The sequence below is a fragment of the Rhipicephalus microplus genome, chromosome 10, assembly GCF_043290135.1.
Source record: "Rhipicephalus microplus isolate Deutch F79 chromosome 10, USDA_Rmic, whole genome shotgun sequence".
In the NCBI taxonomy this organism is placed as follows: Eukaryota; Metazoa; Arthropoda; class Arachnida; order Ixodida; family Ixodidae; genus Rhipicephalus; species Rhipicephalus microplus.
Window position 1 is genome coordinate 4749652 of NC_134709.1, and position 16847 is coordinate 4766498.

The following is a 16847-nucleotide window of genomic DNA, read 5'->3' on the forward strand; positions in this document are numbered from 1 at the left end:
TCGAGCAGCTGCGCGCGAAGGCGTGCGCGAGCTCATCTCCCAAAGTTTACGGATCCTGACCTCAGCCCCTAGCTTCGCTTATTTTCCCCGCGAATAGTGCGGAATCCGTATCGGCGTGACCGTGAAACCTCGCAGCGCGTCGCCTTCTCGTCTGCAGCACAGTGGTTCTTCGCTGCGCGCGTGACATGTGTCGCCGCCGCTTGTTTCTTTCGAGACGCCCTTCTTTCGAGGTCACGAAGCTTCGTCGTGCGCTGCAATAAAGTGGTCCTACGGCAAACGTGCCTCGCTCAGCTTCTGTAGGATTCATGGGTGCAAACTTCTTTGTGGATCCGTCATATGTGCGTGCGCATCATGTGATACGCTTCTTTAAATCGATGAACGGTGCCGTGTTCCAGTCGTTTTATTGAACTGCCTCTGTATATGTGACCTTTCACCACCGTCTGTCTCCCGCCCGCTGCAGCTTAGTGAATTGCATCGCTGCTAAGTATATGAGAGAGGGATAACGTCGGCAGGCTAGCTCTAAGCACATTATAGTGCATGCACTTGTATGACCCTTTGCTCACGGGCAATCACTGTTTTCCGTGATGCTTTATGAACTTGCATACAGAAAGAAATGTTACTTGGTGTGTCCTATTGGCCACTCGTACATTCGATCACATTTTAATAAATTCGTTCATTGAACAGTATTTATGAGTACACTATTGCCGTGAAGTTTGTGCAGTAAGTATACCTTGCTAAAATGACAAGGACTATTGCCTGGCTATTAAATGATTCTTATTTTAAGCACTTATGTTCCACTGGTTAAACAAAGTCAGATGTCAATCAAGCGCCTGTAATATTTGTTTACATTACATTACGAATTGTACATTGGGTAATTGGGACTTTGCAGTGTTGAAATTATCATTTGTTATTGATTGCTGGTTTTGTGAAAACACTGTGTCCATTCCTTCTTTCTGTCTGTACTTTAACTTTATAGTGCTGTCAGTTATTCTGTGATGAATGTCTTTAAAGCTCTCGTAGTTGTGTTTGTTCTCAACTGTGCTTCATATCAACAAAAACCCCTACATATTCATCTTTTTATCAAAGTTGCCGCTTGTGTTTAGTATAGGTGTTCTTATCATTACATTAAGATATTATCCATTACAGGTGGTAAGGAAACAAGCCATAAGTATTTTTTCTATTAAAACAAGAAATCACAATTAATTTTAAAGTTTCTGGGGTTCATACCTAACAGAGCATTTGCACAGACCATTATTCATGAACACACATTCGTGCAAAAAAAATTAGCCAGAAATTTCTAAGCTGCTGTTTGCTTTATCAAGAGACTGAACAATTTTAAAATTACTTCCTGTTGCAGTTTTAAAACATCAACGCGAAATTCTTGTGTTTACTGTGCATAATGAAGTAACGTAACACAAAGGTATTTAGGAAAAGCTAGTTGGTTCATGGGCATTGTGGCAAAAGTAGTTCTGTGTCAGTTATGTTCTTCGTCCAGTTGTCATCACTGTTTAATAATAAAGACACTATAATAATATACCTGAGGTCCCTCCTTTCAGATGTGGCAGATTGAGAGGGTTATGGCAAAAAATGAAAGGTGTCGTCGGAACGCTTTAGCTTTCTAAGCCTTCAGATGCCTTAAAGGGCCAGTCAACAGGCTCTGACTTTTAAACAAGCTCGCACATCTTTCGTATGCCTGACCAAACTTCTTCCACGCGGAGTGATGTCAACTCGGTGATCTGCGACGTTGACTTCATTACTGTTTGTTGAGACTTGGTTTAGACCAATCGACGAGCTGCGTGCTGCACATGGAGGGAGGTTGGTCACGCCTAGAAAAGATGTGCGAGCTTCTTTGGGGTGTGTGAAAAATAGACTGAGACTGCTGACTAGCCCTTTAAAGCTTTTGTGTTACAGCGTAGACCTGCAGGCCTTACTACTTGCTTACATGCTCATGTCCGAGATCCAATTTAGAAATGCATGTCTACAAAGAAGCCTTCACCCATTGCTTCTTTTCACTTCCACAATAGCATCAAATTCATTGAAAATATTTGAGAGAAAATTTATTCGATAATTGCAAATGTCAGATTTAGAAACTGCGTTCACATAGACCGTTTTTCAATTTAATGCTGTCACTTAGCACAAAAACATTTGCCTTCTTTCTGTTAGCACTGGATTGGCAGCGGATGTTAGCAGTGGAACAGCACCTTTTTGTTAGCGGTGGCTGCCTACTATGAATTTGGGGGAAGGAACAAGAAGTAGCTAATCACGCTAAAAGCGTCTCTGACAATGACATCATTGTATAGATCAGTGCTAAGTGCTTTCTTCTGAACTGCCTCTTTTACATTTCTGCTTTTTTCTCAGCCACCTCTACTTCATCTGCATCAGCCACCGCGAAATTGGTCTTGGCACAATGCCAAAGAAAGGATCAGGATGAGCGACCGGAACACTCCACTCAAGCAAAACAACGTCCTACCAGGACAGAAGTCAACTGCAGCAACGAGAGGGCATGGGGATGGTTGTCAACCCATGAATGTGGCTACGGAACTGTCCACCAGCCCTTCAAAAAGTGACTCAACCCACACACCCTTCGTAACTAGCACTTTGCGTCCTGCCACTGCACCCTGTGCGAGACTCAGTTCAAAAGAGAATGAATCGTTTGCAAGGGCAAGCTCTTCGCCAGAAGTCTTGGACAACCATTCCAGGCCCTCAGGGTCGGGCGGTGCGGTTTGCCCTCAAACGGACATCCCCTTGCCTACCTCAGACAATAAGTTGCTTGCCAGGAAAGACAGTGAACTGCCACTGCGTCGTTCGAACAGTGACAGGCCCAGCTCTCAACCCTTGGTGCCAAAAGTGTGTGCTGACGTAAGCCGAACACTCAGTGTACCTGCAGTTACTTCGAAACAGTTATGTTCATCGCCAGTCAGGAGGAAACGCGTGGAGCAGGGGACTTCAAGAAGCTTGCCAAACCATGCCACAGCATCGGAGACCCAAGCGCCGGATGTGGCACGGATCAACCCAAAGACAAGCGAGCCATCGCTAAACGAAGTCTCTTCGCACGACCAAAAACCAGGGTCGCAAAGTGAATCTTCAAACATTGCCATGGTGCAGCAAAGTTCTACAGGCGCTGCTGAGTCCCCCTCACAGCCCATCATGTCAAGCCACAGGGATTCCCAGTCGTCGGTGCAGAGTGTGAGCGATGCCAGCTCCATAGAAGTGACGGTGGCCACCCCTTCGTCCAGCGAGAGAGATCTGCCGGCAGCGACAAAGCTGGATCTGTGTGGTATCAGTGCGTCAGTGAATAGTGTTGCTTGTTCGTCCGATTCAGATTCTCACGAAAGTGCAAAAAGCAGCCTTGTGTCCACGGATACGGATTCAGCGCTACGTGTCCAATTCACAGCTTTGGGTGGGAAGGAAAGGAGAGACAGCAGCGGAACGCTTTCTCTCAATCAAGCCCAAATGATTCCCAAGTCAGTATCATTTCACAGCGGCACAAGTTTACCTGCTGAACGAAAGATCTGCAGTGGTGAGTCTGATTACAATTTTCTTTTACGTATGGTGCAGTTTAGAGAGGTCAGGCTAGGAAATGCAGGAAACAGCACATAAAGCATAGCCAACTGAAGAGCGTCTTGCACCAAGGATAAGTTGTCTTCCTCTTGTTCCTTGAGGGCCTTGATGGTTATATTAAGTGCAGAGCACTTTAAATAAAACCGTGTGTAAAAATTGACAAAAAAATAAAAGACTGAGCAAGCAAAAAATTAAGAGACAGCAAAAAACGGGTAAAGTATAAGCAAACATCGAAATAAACAGAGATAAAGGGAAAAAGGAGGCAAAGAAAACTGCAAAAGAGGACAGGAGGGAAAGAGGACAAAAGAAAAATAAAACCAAAAGAAAAGAAAACTGAATCCAAATGAAGTAGGCTACCCAGCTCCACAAGACCTTGAGCATTGGCACCACTGGTGTAAAACTGCCTTACTCTTTTAGATCAGTCTTATTACAGTGTATGGTTCAGCATTTAATCAAAGAGGTTTTAGATTGACGAGCAAAATTGTATTTTTTTTTGTAGAAATCATCTTTATTAAAAAAACTCGGCAGATTCCTTGTGCTGTGACAATCAATGATGTACAAAGTAGGCATCAAGAAGTTTGCTATGTCGCCCTATTTGGCCTAATGTTACTAGGTGAATGGATGGGTACTCAGTAAACATATTTAGAAATTTTGTATGCATTCCCAAATTATACTGAAGATGATTGTCGGGCGCTGTTTCGTGCTAAGCGGGCGCATGGCGGGATAACTGAAGAATGCGGCAATGGTTGTCTCAAAGGTTGACCAGTTGGTAATTTCACCTTCGTAGTTTTTGAACCAGAAGCTGCAGCCACGTCAGCAAGGTTAAAGTGCATTTTTGAGAGCTTGTCGCATTCTCATTTGTGGAAGGCACTTACTATTTCATACTCAACGATCCAATCCTTGACATCGTGCTCATGGTTGCTGCGAAATACGAGTGGGTCACATTGCCGAGGCATGCCAGTATAGAAAACTGTCGACGTACACCACCAATATTGCTCCAAATACAGCACCCATATTTTAGCTTTAAGAAAACATGCGACAATCAATTGTTCATAGTTGTGTAACAATGGCACCACTAACGCACGCACTACTAGCACTAGCAGTAGTGGACTGAAATGTTGTTCTTTGTTTGTCCGTGATGATGGTTACATGAAGCGTAGTGCTTGAAAAATACTTAAAAGGCACCATGACTTCCAGCGTACAATCATAATCTGTGTAGTCAGATATGCTGATGAAATATTAGCGCATTTAGTCAAGCACATAATACACGAGTAGCCCTAGAGTTGGGCAACACAGCACACCCACAAGTTGTGACGTAATAAGTAGCTGGCTGTGAGCGCATCTGCATTCTGGGGAACACAACTGTTCCGTATGCAGCTGCATGTTAAATCGAGATATTTTAGCTTTCTTCAGCTTGACACTGAAATCGAACGATTTGCAGCAGATAAATATGGGTACAAAACAGCGGTTCCGCTCTTTGTTGTACATTACGTCAAACACGCCATGGCAAAATGGTGGCCGCCAGCAGTGAGTGGTATCAACAGGTGGCAACTCTATGGCCCCCGTGGCACTGAAATATTTATGGCCCACTTTTTAGACCTGTAAAGGCATAACAGACCCTTCAGGTCTAGTTTTTGCTGTAATTGAAATTGTTCGGTGACAGTGTCGTCGCCCCTATAAGTGCAGCTTGTAGCAGCCGCATGGGGCCTTTAGCGGAGGGCACCTGATGCCTTTGCTGCTGCATGAGTCTGGTTCATGAGCTGTGGCTAGTCATCATGTCTAGAGCTGTGCAGCTTGCCTCCCATTCAAACAAGGTGGGCTTGGAAGAGGAAACACCAGATTTTATTTACATATGCCATACTCACAATGCATCATGGTATTACAGGGTAGGGGTGGGGGGTGGGGGAAAACAAAGCATACATTGTGATAGCGAGTACTAGCAGCATCATGGAAACATATGTACTAAGTACATATACAAAAATATCATTACTGTAAGATGAAGGCACATTATAGTAATCATTTGAAGCATGGTTATGTGAGCAATAATAATTATAATAGAATTACAAGTGCATTAAGGTAGTCAAAAGTGTAATATAATATTCTATTACATAATTAGGTATATGAAAAACAATACTACAGAATTGTAAGTACTCATGCACACCTATCATTAGTATAATAAGAATGGGTATTGTAGTAATCTATTGAAGCATAATTGTATGAAAAATAATTAAAGGGGTGGTGCCATCAAATTTTGTGGCTGCAAGAAGCTTATCATGCATTTATTTTTTATGCAAACACACTCCACACGAATGGTCGGACACGGCAGACATTTAGAATATATTTTAATTCACTTCCAAAGTGTACCTAAGTGCTCGTTGTCCCGATTAAAACCCATAGTGCGTCCAATGCTGGCGTAGCTCCATAGGAAAGGCAGCGAAAGTTGTAGTGACGTCGCACCAGATCTGTAGTGACATGAGGGACCTCGGCAACGTACGTACGGGCATAGCATCAGTTGCTACGACACTCCCAGCTTCTGAAGCTAGCCAATGCAACGGTAAGCACTTTTGTTTTGCTGGTGCCATGTGCAGCACATACGTGTGTGCGAGAGCAAATGATACTCAGCACTATGTGCACCACAGCTTTGTGTAGTCATGTGGCCAAGCCACCTACACTGCTATGTCATTGCCCAACCTGGTGCCCAGAAACAGGAACTAAATGTTCCGGCTGTGGTGTACATTTTGTTCACGCCACATAAGAATAGGCTCTTCAGCCGTGTTTAGTATTTAGTTTTTAATTAAAAAAAAAAACTGGCCCCATGTGTTTTCTTGCATTTTGTTATTCTAGTACGTCTTTCTGGAGCTCCTGGCAATGTATTTTTTTTTTTGCAATGAAATTATTCAACCATAATTTGTAGTTTTACAGCTTAGTTCCTCAGAGAATAGTCGGCAAAATATACTTCAGACCGGGACACCTATGAACCACTGGTGGGTGCTGCCCATTGAATGTGGCATACATACTGTTATGTTTTTGAATAGCAAAGGAACAAATTACCAGAATTCTGCAAATTGGTCCAAGAGTGCTATTGCATTGAAAGAATGAAATTTTCATTTCATTGCTTTTTCGCTATTCCCTTTTTTGTATTCTTTCTGTGAGTGTACGCAAAAAAAACTTCGAAAGGGTTTAAGTGCTGACATTTCTCTTTGATGTACTAGTTCCAGTGTGCTATATTTGTTTTTTTTTGTTTCCGTGTTTCCTTATATGCACAACTCGCCCCTACTTAAGGCCTCATACGGAAGCTGGCGGTACTTCTGAAATAAATGAATAAATCAACGAAGAGGCACAGACAAAACCCTCACAAAAGTATCATTTTATGAGATAGAGCAGACGTGGGATGTATAATAGATTTTGGCACGCTAAGTAGCTCACATAGGCATAACATAACTTTTCATATACCATGCAAATGCCATTAACAATAATAACCATCCTCACTTACATTTCTCTAAATGAATTTATGGCATATTACAAAAATGAAGTGCCACATGCAAGTTGCAAGTGCAGTTTTTCAAATAAGAATTCTCTTGTTGTAAGCTGAATTGCATGTTTCTTTTATTTCTGGGGAAAACAAAAAACAATGTTGCTTCTAGTTCACACACTTATTCAATTAATGTTTTTTACGTTTCTTTTTGCATAGCTTATGATGCAAAAAAACGAGAGGACAAGCACTTGTCCTTCTCTCATGTTTTTTTTTTTTTTTCGCGCCACAAGCTACGTTAAGAATGAACCAACTCGTCCAACAAATCACTCTTCTTTTTTCTTTTAAATTACCTATCATAAAATGTTTACTCAGCGATGTGCTCAGTACTGCGAATGATGAAAAACATATATTGTGCATGGAGTACAACCTGAAATGGGCTTAAGACCTCTACCATTTGCAGAGATATGGAGAAAAAAAAGAAACAACTCATTCATCTAGGAATACAATTTACTATTAAAAAATGTAAAAACTCAGTCATCATATTGTTTCTCGGAAGCAAGAGCAGTAAGACGGCTAATTAAGTTCAGATGTGCAACTTGTTCATATTCCTTTTTTTTTCTCTGGGAACTTCTTTATATGCATGAGATTCGTTCTCTTGTTTATAAATACAGAGTAAAATCCCTCATCTGAACCATAATGCAAGAATGCCTTTTAAAGTCTCATGTCAAGTTGAACATTTCATTGTCTGAGCATTTGGGTGTGTTATTTTACATCAAGCAGGGCAGGTTGGCTTAGTCTGATTTGATAGCCTCCATTGTTTTCCTCTGTCTCTCTTGCTTCTATTTTTGCATTTTTGAATTTTCGGCATAATGTCAATGTACTAATAGATGTTTTGTTTTTTTTATTATTGTTCTATGTCAGTTGTTGTGGGCAGATGCCATGCAGCGTTCCATTCATGCCATAGATTCGATCATTCATTCATTCATTTATTAATACTGTCAGCCCTGTTGTAGGGCTATCATACAAGAGGAAGGCACATTGTAATACCATCATGCACTCAATGTACGTATAGAAAAAAAAATATGCTTTTTGAGAAAACCTAGTACAATAGGGTAACTCACGCTCTTGATGATCTGTAATATACTGATATATTGTAAAATGCCAAATAAGCATCCCCACCCGTGTAGGCGCCCCCCTCTGTTTTTCATGATATCTGAAATAAGCGCCAATGACGGATTCAGGACTGAGCACGTGCCTCCGCCCAAATTTGGTCAAATTATCTTTCACGTTAGAGTGGGCGCTTGCTCGGCATTTTACAGTAACAGTAATACATTAACAATAGTTATGTAACTGATATAACAGTCACTTGGATAGAGTTAAGGGAAGTTCAACAATTTCTAGTTTAAAAGCAGCAGCCTTAAAAGTGGCTTGTATTCTTTTCGTTCTCTTCCTTTTTTTTCTTTTATGCAGCTCATGACTGTCTCCAATTTATGATCACCGGCAGCAGCCTTCTTAAGATTAGGGCTAGCTCACGTCAGTACCGTCGCTACTTCACGCTTGAAGAGGATCTCACAGCCATTAAATGGGTGCCATCTTCAAAGAAATCCAACAAAGCACGCTGTAAGTATCGCACTCTTGTCAGAGCTATTACATACATTATTCGAAAGTGAAAGAATCACTGAAGTGGCTGTTTGGCAGGAAGTGGAGAAAGCTAAAGGAGTAAATGATAGCTGTAATACAACACATAGGCTGTTCATAAGCACAGTGAATAAGCAATACAAATGAATTTGTTACAGCTGAAAATTTTTATTGTCTACATATCTTTTGCAATAATGTTAATTCATATAGTTGGTCACATAGTCTAAAAATTGACAGTGCTAAGACGATGGTGGTTGAAAGCTTGGCATCATCGACTCTTGTACTGCAGGTCTCTGTAAACTATAAAAGGCAAAAATAAGCCCACATTTCTTTATGCTGCATTTTTAGCACTGAACTTGTTTGTTTTGCTCGTATATTGATAACAGGTTACGTTCTTTGCAGTGTCTATACGATCTATCCGAGAAATCCGAATTGGCAAGAGCACTGATGTGCTCAGGGACAAGGAAGTCGCTGGATGTTACTCCGAGGACTGCGTCTTCTCAGTCATATATGGTGATGACTTTGAATCACTCGACCTTGTGGCCTCTACTCCCGACGAAGCCAATTTCTGGGTCACTGGCCTGAACATGCTCATTGCAGCCAATCGATGTAAGCAGGCATTTCCAAATTTTTTGTCTGCTGATACTCCGTGACAATTTTTCGTGGCAGCTCTGTGGAAGCTACAGAACCGAAGCGTATCCCACACCAAAATTGTACTTAGGCTTAGTGATAATTTTCTCCTTGGCCTTGCTGGAAAAAATGCTGCTTTATTTATTATGATACTCAAACAATTGTGGAAAAATTGTTGGTAAAATGTCAACATTGTAGGAATCATACAGTTTCCTAAATATACACTACAGGGAACTCTGGCGCCGGTGTATATGGGAGCGCTGCAACACACGGTGACTCATCGAGCATGGGAATGATGGGTAGCAGTACATGTATTTGCCTAATCTTCACACTTTATGTTCCGTTTGGTTTCACATGGCTTGAAGCTTTTTTGTCACGAAACAACAATCAGCAATAGTTTATCAGTTATGCTTCACCACATGAATCGTTGAGCTCATAAATTCGAATCGAGTCACAAAATTCAGAACGGCTTGTTCTTTTGTTCGAAACAAAACTAAATTGCTGTAATATACAAAGACACAACTGTGTTCAAAGCTCCCGGCAAATTCGTGTACTACCCAACATTCCCATGGTCGCTGAATGATCGCCGCTCCAGAGTCCCCTCTTGTTAATTTTAGGAAACTCTACGGCAGAAATTCCTTTCTTTTCCTTCCGCTTATCGGGCAGCACCACCTTTTCAGCACATCCATTTTCCAAAATAAACATGGTGTCTGTGATGTAGTGGGTGAGTGTGCGTTTGCAAATGCACTGTTTAGTTGTAGTACAAGGAAAAATATACTCGTAATATGACATATAAATGTACACCAAACCATCAAAATGTTTATCATACACATTTTTTTGTACTATACGTTTTTTTAAACACGTTAAGGATGCGAGTGAGCAAAATATAAATCAGTTGCAGGCTGCCTTACTACTTGAGCAACATGAATGTGCCAAAGCCCAACCTCTGTAGCTTGCACTCCAATGTCAAGACAAGTTTCTGCAGAGTATAGTAATTGTAGATGAATTTGCAAGGTTAGGCTATATCGGAGCTTGTAGTCCACAACACAGTTAAGAAATGAAAGCTCAACTCTGAATGAGAATGACAAAGTGGGCGAGCTTAAGTTGATTGTGTAAAAACTGCACTTAAAGGGCTGAAGTGCAGGAAAAACAAATAACGAAGGACAAAGTAGAGCACATGGATAGCACCAGTGCTCATTTGTCATTCTTTAGTTTTTTTCCCCAACCATCTTTACCTTTTTTTCATCAATTCAGTGTGTCATGCTGAAGTTTTTATACCAGAATGTTATCCATTTCCTTATTGAAGTATGTGGACCATAACAGTTGAAAATGTGAATGTTATTTCAATTTAGAGAAGTTTGGTTTATTTGAACTTGGTTATTCCTATTTATTGTCTTCTAGTCTTGTACAATATATGTTGCGAAAATCTCTGGGAATGTGAACACTCTAAATGCACGAAATTTTTGTTTAGATTAAACATCATGGACTTGAACATGGTAAAATGAAGAAGTCTTCCCATATAACTGGAAAATTGTGATTTTCTTAACCATAAATTTTGCATTTTGCCTTTTGTACGTTTTCACTGGCAGAACAGTAATCCTGGCTGATATACATGTTGGAATAATTAGCCATTCTCAGATAGATAATGTGCCGCGAAAGGTTTTGCCTCGAAATTTCATTTGAAAGAGCCAAATGTTATTTGCCAAAAAAAGAAAAATCTAGCAAGAACAGCGAAATTGGCCGCTTATCTGCGTCTTTGCCGCAAATGTCGTTGAAAGAGTACAGTCTTCTGGCAGACGTCTTTTTTCGTGCATGGCATCACATTTTTAATGCTGCATAAGAAATGATAGGGTCTTGAGAAATGCGTATCTATGTATTTTCTAGTAAAGGAACATATCACCTAATACTTGCATATTGATGTGGCATCTCAAATATGCATAATATTTGCTTTTTGATGGACAGTGTTCACAAGTGTGAATGCAGCCACTAGTTTGAGATGGCTGGGCGTTTAGCAAGGGCTTAAACTTTGGCTGAGTTGCCGAATATTGGGACAGACTGACAGACTGAAAGACAGACTAAAATTTCTGCTTTCAAGCATCCAGAGAAAGACTATCGTCTTAAAAACAATTTCAAGACCAGATTAAAGCGGCTCTTTTCACAGATAAAAAGTGATGCACTTATCCGGTCCTCTCTTTGTATTTTGCAAGAAATAGAGGAGCATAAACAGGAGTGGTGCCTTTGCTGGCATTAGTTTCATGTAAACAGGATTTGGTTTCCTGTCTGTTTATTTCATTTCAAGTACCCTCAGGGTATAAACGTACATTGAAGAAGGAAGGGGCAAAAATCAATGCATTTAATAAATACTTGGTTATTAATACAAATGATAGAAATAACATGATACAGTGGCACGCTTACCGAATTTTGGTTACAAAGGCAGGAAACGAGCCAAACGAGAATAATAGAGCAATCAAAAGAGTTAATTTCCCAGGAATAGTTAGAAAGTCAGCTCGTTCAATACACTGTGAAGAGAGATATAAGAATGCAAACATAATATGCGAAAAAAAGGAATAATTCTTAAGATGAAAACATAAACGTAGCAGAAATATGCAGAACTTATGTGGCTTGCTAATAAAAGAAAAAAAAAAAGACTGAAAAGATGTGAAGTCATAACATACAGGTAAACCAATCAAAAAGGTGGAATACAAAAAGTGTGAGCCACGTTAATTTAAATTGAAACTCTGGCATTCGATTTTGAGGCAATCGGTGTTGGTTATGCTGATAATGAATGCATGTAAACTGTTCCCATTCTGGCTTGTTTAGGGGAAAAATAAATATGAAAGTTGAAGCATCTCCGTAGCTTATTTTATTTATTTATTTCATACCTGAATCACCACAGTGGGCGTTACAGCAGGTGGGTTGCTGTAAAAAAAACAAAAAACGCAATTGCACTCACAAAATGTTCGCAATGTCAGGTAGTTCAGCATCGTATTCTCATGGTTCATGAAAAAAAAAATACCTGAAGACGTCACTCTGAAAGAGATTGCCCATCTTGTTTATGTAACTCTTTCTTTTGTGTTTGTTCTGCTACACTCGCTTAGATGCACAAGTTCTGAAAGAAACTTTGTAAGCTTTAAATGCGTGGTTGCACCTCGACAACACAGGTTGCACCTAACCAACACATAAATTGCTTACTTGATATACCTTTCTCGCTCAATGCCTGTTTTAGAATGGTAAACAGCCTGAAAAAATTTCACTCAACGGTTTTCCCACCGATCTTGTAGTGCTTGCCGCAATGATTTGCGTTTGCTTCCTGTCCTGCTTAATGTTCTACCATAATTTTTTAGTACAAACTGTACCACCTTGTTTCACACCTTTTCGAGTTGTTTACTGTGTGTGGATTCCAAAAAATACAACCATAATCAAGTATATTGCAGACATAGGTAAAATGAAGGAAAAGAAAAACATTTCATATGAATTTGTGTTACATGCTTTGCTTAATGAGCATTGTGGAATAAATAAGTCCACAGTGCTGAATACAGGGACAGACTTCAAAAGAGAGAGGACACCCACGAGGACTGAACAAGCATTGCACAGTGCTGTGAACAAATATTTGTTCCTTCTATCCGAAACTAGTGGCCCATTCAGCTTCGACAATCTTGTCTGTTCTCAGCTGTAGGAGTTACGCAATCCCTTCTTTTCACGACCTTCCATGCGGAGTCGTGTTTCAAAGTGACAGGCGCAATTGTTTGAAGAACGAGCTTTCAGCTTTGTCCAGGATGCTCAATGTCGAGTTCTTCTTTACACAGGCGTTTTTTTTATTTCTTATTTCTCGCTTTTCCTGCTTTGTTGAAGCTTGTCTACTTGTCTTTTTTTTTTTTTGAAACAGTGCTTCTTGTCATGTAATGCCTTGCTTTTTTTTTTTTTCAATATTGTTTTGCTGTAGATGTGGCTGTTGTATTGTTCCAAGTACTCTCTTGTACCTGTCTGTAAGTGCCTTTTTACTAGTGTTTGCCAAGTTAAGGGGGACATGGTACTTATATTTTTTTCTTGATAGATTTTGATAAAGGTTGGCAAGTTTATGCTTGTTTATGTCTTGATTTGATATTCAGTCATTTTTTTTTTTGTATAATGAGTAGTTTCTAAAATAAGAAATATTTTATGTGCCTCTTGGTGAGCAAGTTTTTTTTTTAACTGATGATGCTACAAAGTAAATCAGCATGTCACAGTACAAATTCTAAATTTCTGGCATCGTAAAATGAAAATCGGCCACAAGCTGCCGTACCACTTGCTGAGCAACACAAATGTACCTCCGTAGCCTTGGCTTCAGTGTCAAGATAAGTTGTCTCCAAGGATTTTGTTCATTCGAGAAATTCACCCCATGTGTCTGCTGATGCTGCTTCATGGGGTCATGCCATGAGAAGTTTTTGAGATTCAGCGTTCACCAGAAGCGAAACATTGTCTTTAATTCATTTTCTTTTCTTTTTCAGCACCTGACAACCTGGATGAACGACAGCGCATGAGAGAAAAGTATCCTTGTTATCTGTTATCTCCTCGTAACCTTTCTTCACAGCACCTTTGGTGCAGCTTCTTGCAACGAAGGTGCATCCACGAGACTTATTGCAGGGCAATTTACTTATGTCTTCGGCCTCTTATCAGGAGGAAAGATAATGGCTTTGTCCATGCATGACGTCGAATTTGATTTTTCTTAGTGATATAGCTAATTTTTTTCACTGCCTTGGGGCACTTTTCACTCACCATCGTTTTTAGTGGCTTGCGCGTATGCTTTTTGGGACAGATTAAGCAATAAGTGACATGCTGTGTAGAGATCTTTGAAATGGGTACTGCAAGAAATGACACATGAAGAACCCACCACACAGCCCCATCTGAGAACTAACTTTTTTTAGAAAGAATGCGTACTATTTATTGCCAGAAAAAGAAGGAAGAACACATGCTTCTGCAGTGATTAGAAACAGCTAGAAAAACGGTCATCACGTGTGTGCTTTTTTTTACAATGTCAATTGTTGCTCAGTGGTTACGGTGCTAGGCTGCTCACCTGAACGACTCGAGTTAGGTGTCACATGCAACGGCTGCGTTTCGATGGAGGTAAAATGGTGGAGGCTCGTCTGCTGCGAGGTGTCAGTGCAAGTTAAGTAATCCTTTGTATTCCTAAACTTTCCCACACATTACCACTTATCTAGTTTAAAACTTTTTAACTAATTTTAGGTGTTCTGCGAAAACACACTCACGTGTCAAAATGGATGGCTGCATATGTATATTTTTTTCTTCCTCTTGTAGTTCAGTCTATCGGCAGTACATTAAAACTGCATGGTACTGCTCAAAGCATTCCCTGTGTTGTAGTTTTTGCTTTCTTAGGCCATGTTAAACTGGAATATAGGTAGGAAAAAAACAACGAAAAGTCGTTCCTTGCTTATATACGCTCATTGGCAGAAAAAGTTGTGGAAGTCTCGCAACAATGGGCAGCTGAAGTCGAAAGCCTCCATTGCCATTGTGAGCATCAGCAGCGGTGCTGTTGGGCAAGGCTAGGCAAGGTCTGCAGTGTCTTGGCAACACCATTTTGCCTCTGTTATGTGCTGTCAGTATGCTGTTTTCTTTTTTCCATTTCCTTCAGAAATGAGTAGTAGTCGATGGCAGCTTACGATAGGCTTTAACAAAAAAAAGTTATCGAGTATGCTGAAGCGCACGTCAAGTTGGTGGCACAACAGGAATTCGGTGCATCGAAGAAAAGTGTCCTATACTGGAGGAGCCAAAAGCGGCGCATCACACCCTGCAGCAACAACAAAAAAAATTTTTTCGTGGACAGACTGCTGTGCACTCCGAACTGGAAACACTACTCGCCGAATTCACTTGAAAAGCTTTGATATAACACAATGCGAAGCTCTGTGTGGTGTGTGTGCCATCTTTTGTTCATATTTTGTTTTGCGGTTCATCAACGCTTTTTGGTATGGTGTGCCACTTTTGGACATTAATTTTTTTCATTGATTGTTTGAATGATTGATTGGGCAGTGTTTGGTTGTTACATCATCCTTGACTGCATAAATAACCAGGTGGTTGCAGGAAATGTTTGAAAAAGCTGACACGGAGAGGAAGGGGCTTTTGGATGAAGTGGAAACCATAGCCCTGGTTCAGAAACTTAACAGCCAGCTCAGTGTTGTCCGACTGAAACAAAAAATGATGGTGAGTGGAATTCTCTCGTGTTTCACTCTTGCTTGAATGTGCTGCTTATGCTTACTGCTGCACTTTTCTCTGTGCTTAGGAGTTTGATGTTGGAAAGACAGAGCAAGACCGGGGCAGGATAGACAGGTCTCAATTTGTGAGCTTGTTCAAGGAGCTTGCTACTCGTCCAGAGGTGTATTTTCTCATGGTCAGGTGAGTGTCACTGGACTTGCACAATTCAAACCGGCTTATGTTCATAGTAATAGAATTAATTACCAACCTTCTAAACTCTTTCCAAGACAAAGACGTTACATGGGTTAGCTAACATTGGACCAATAACCTGGTGTGTGCAAATTAGTAAACTTTTGGTTCGAAGTGAATAGTGATTTGGTCGAATAATTTCGTATCGAATTTGAATAGTATATATCGAATATCCTAAAGAGAAATGAGCATGTCTGTCGTTGCCCAACTAACCTGCACAATATTTTTTTCTAAGGATTGAAACAGGGCATGTGAAGATGCCATTCTTCTTGGTTCGGAGGAAGTGGAAGAAACTTAACAGTAGCAGGATTGAGTCGAATGGTAGTGATAACTGTGGTACACTTTAAAGTTTAGTGCGTTTAGAGGATATAAGCTAGAATAACATGCTATTAAACTTTAAAAATGGTGAATCGATGTGAGGATAATTTCATTCAACCTTGAAGTTAGGCTTTGTGGCAGTGTCAATTTCTCCTGGATAACTCTATTCATGGTGCAGCACTTCTCAATTGCAGTGGGACCATCTTTGCAGGGGGAGGATGCATGGGGATTTATGTACACTTATTTGTTCATTTTGATTACTTTTGAATTTTCTATAATTTAAATTTAAAGCAAAGGGAATTGAAATGCTGTAATATTAATTCAAATATTCAAAGTGCTCAAATATTTGCACAGGCCTACAGATGACCTTAGTTGAACCCATCCTATAGATTGTTCCATCAGGCGAGGAGGACTGGACTGACAACCAGCACTTTCATGCTTTCTGGTGCGTGCCGACAGCGCGGAGTGTATGGGCTGGTTCCGGGATCAGTGGCGTTGTCAAACAACTTAGCATGTTTTACGTCAAACTGCCGATTTTCTTCTCCTTTGTTGCAATGTCAGCCAGCAAAACATCAACAGGAAGCCACCATGTCATTTCTGGTTGTTCTAAGAACAGCAGAAAAAATAAAGGAAACGGTAATCTGAATAAGGATGCAGCACGCATCACCAAACGCTCAGCGTTTGCGGCTGCTTCATGGTACATTGTTTGTGTTACATGACAAGTTTTATGTCGGCAAGTGCCACAAAATACCGGGAATGCCCAGGGTTCCACTCGGCCAAATAACAATCG

The 16847-nt window shown here is 40.5% G+C and overlaps 1 protein-coding gene across 3 annotated transcripts in view; it reads left to right on the plus strand.

The window, feature by feature from the left end:
- Positions 1 to 16847, plus strand: part of LOC119181260 (inactive phospholipase C-like protein 1) — a 142886-nt gene that overhangs the window by 65130 nt on the left and 60909 nt on the right. For all 3 annotated transcript variants that reach the window (XM_075874915.1, XM_075874914.1, XM_037432464.2), the window contains 6 exons: positions 2359 to 3520; positions 8507 to 8656; positions 9077 to 9283; positions 13792 to 13831; positions 15370 to 15499; positions 15579 to 15691. In XM_075874915.1, coding sequence (XP_075731030.1) covers positions 2359 to 3520; positions 8507 to 8656; positions 9077 to 9283; positions 13792 to 13831; positions 15370 to 15499; positions 15579 to 15691 — 1802 coding nt within the window. The remainder of the gene's footprint in view (positions 1 to 2358; positions 3521 to 8506; positions 8657 to 9076; positions 9284 to 13791; positions 13832 to 15369; positions 15500 to 15578; positions 15692 to 16847) is intronic.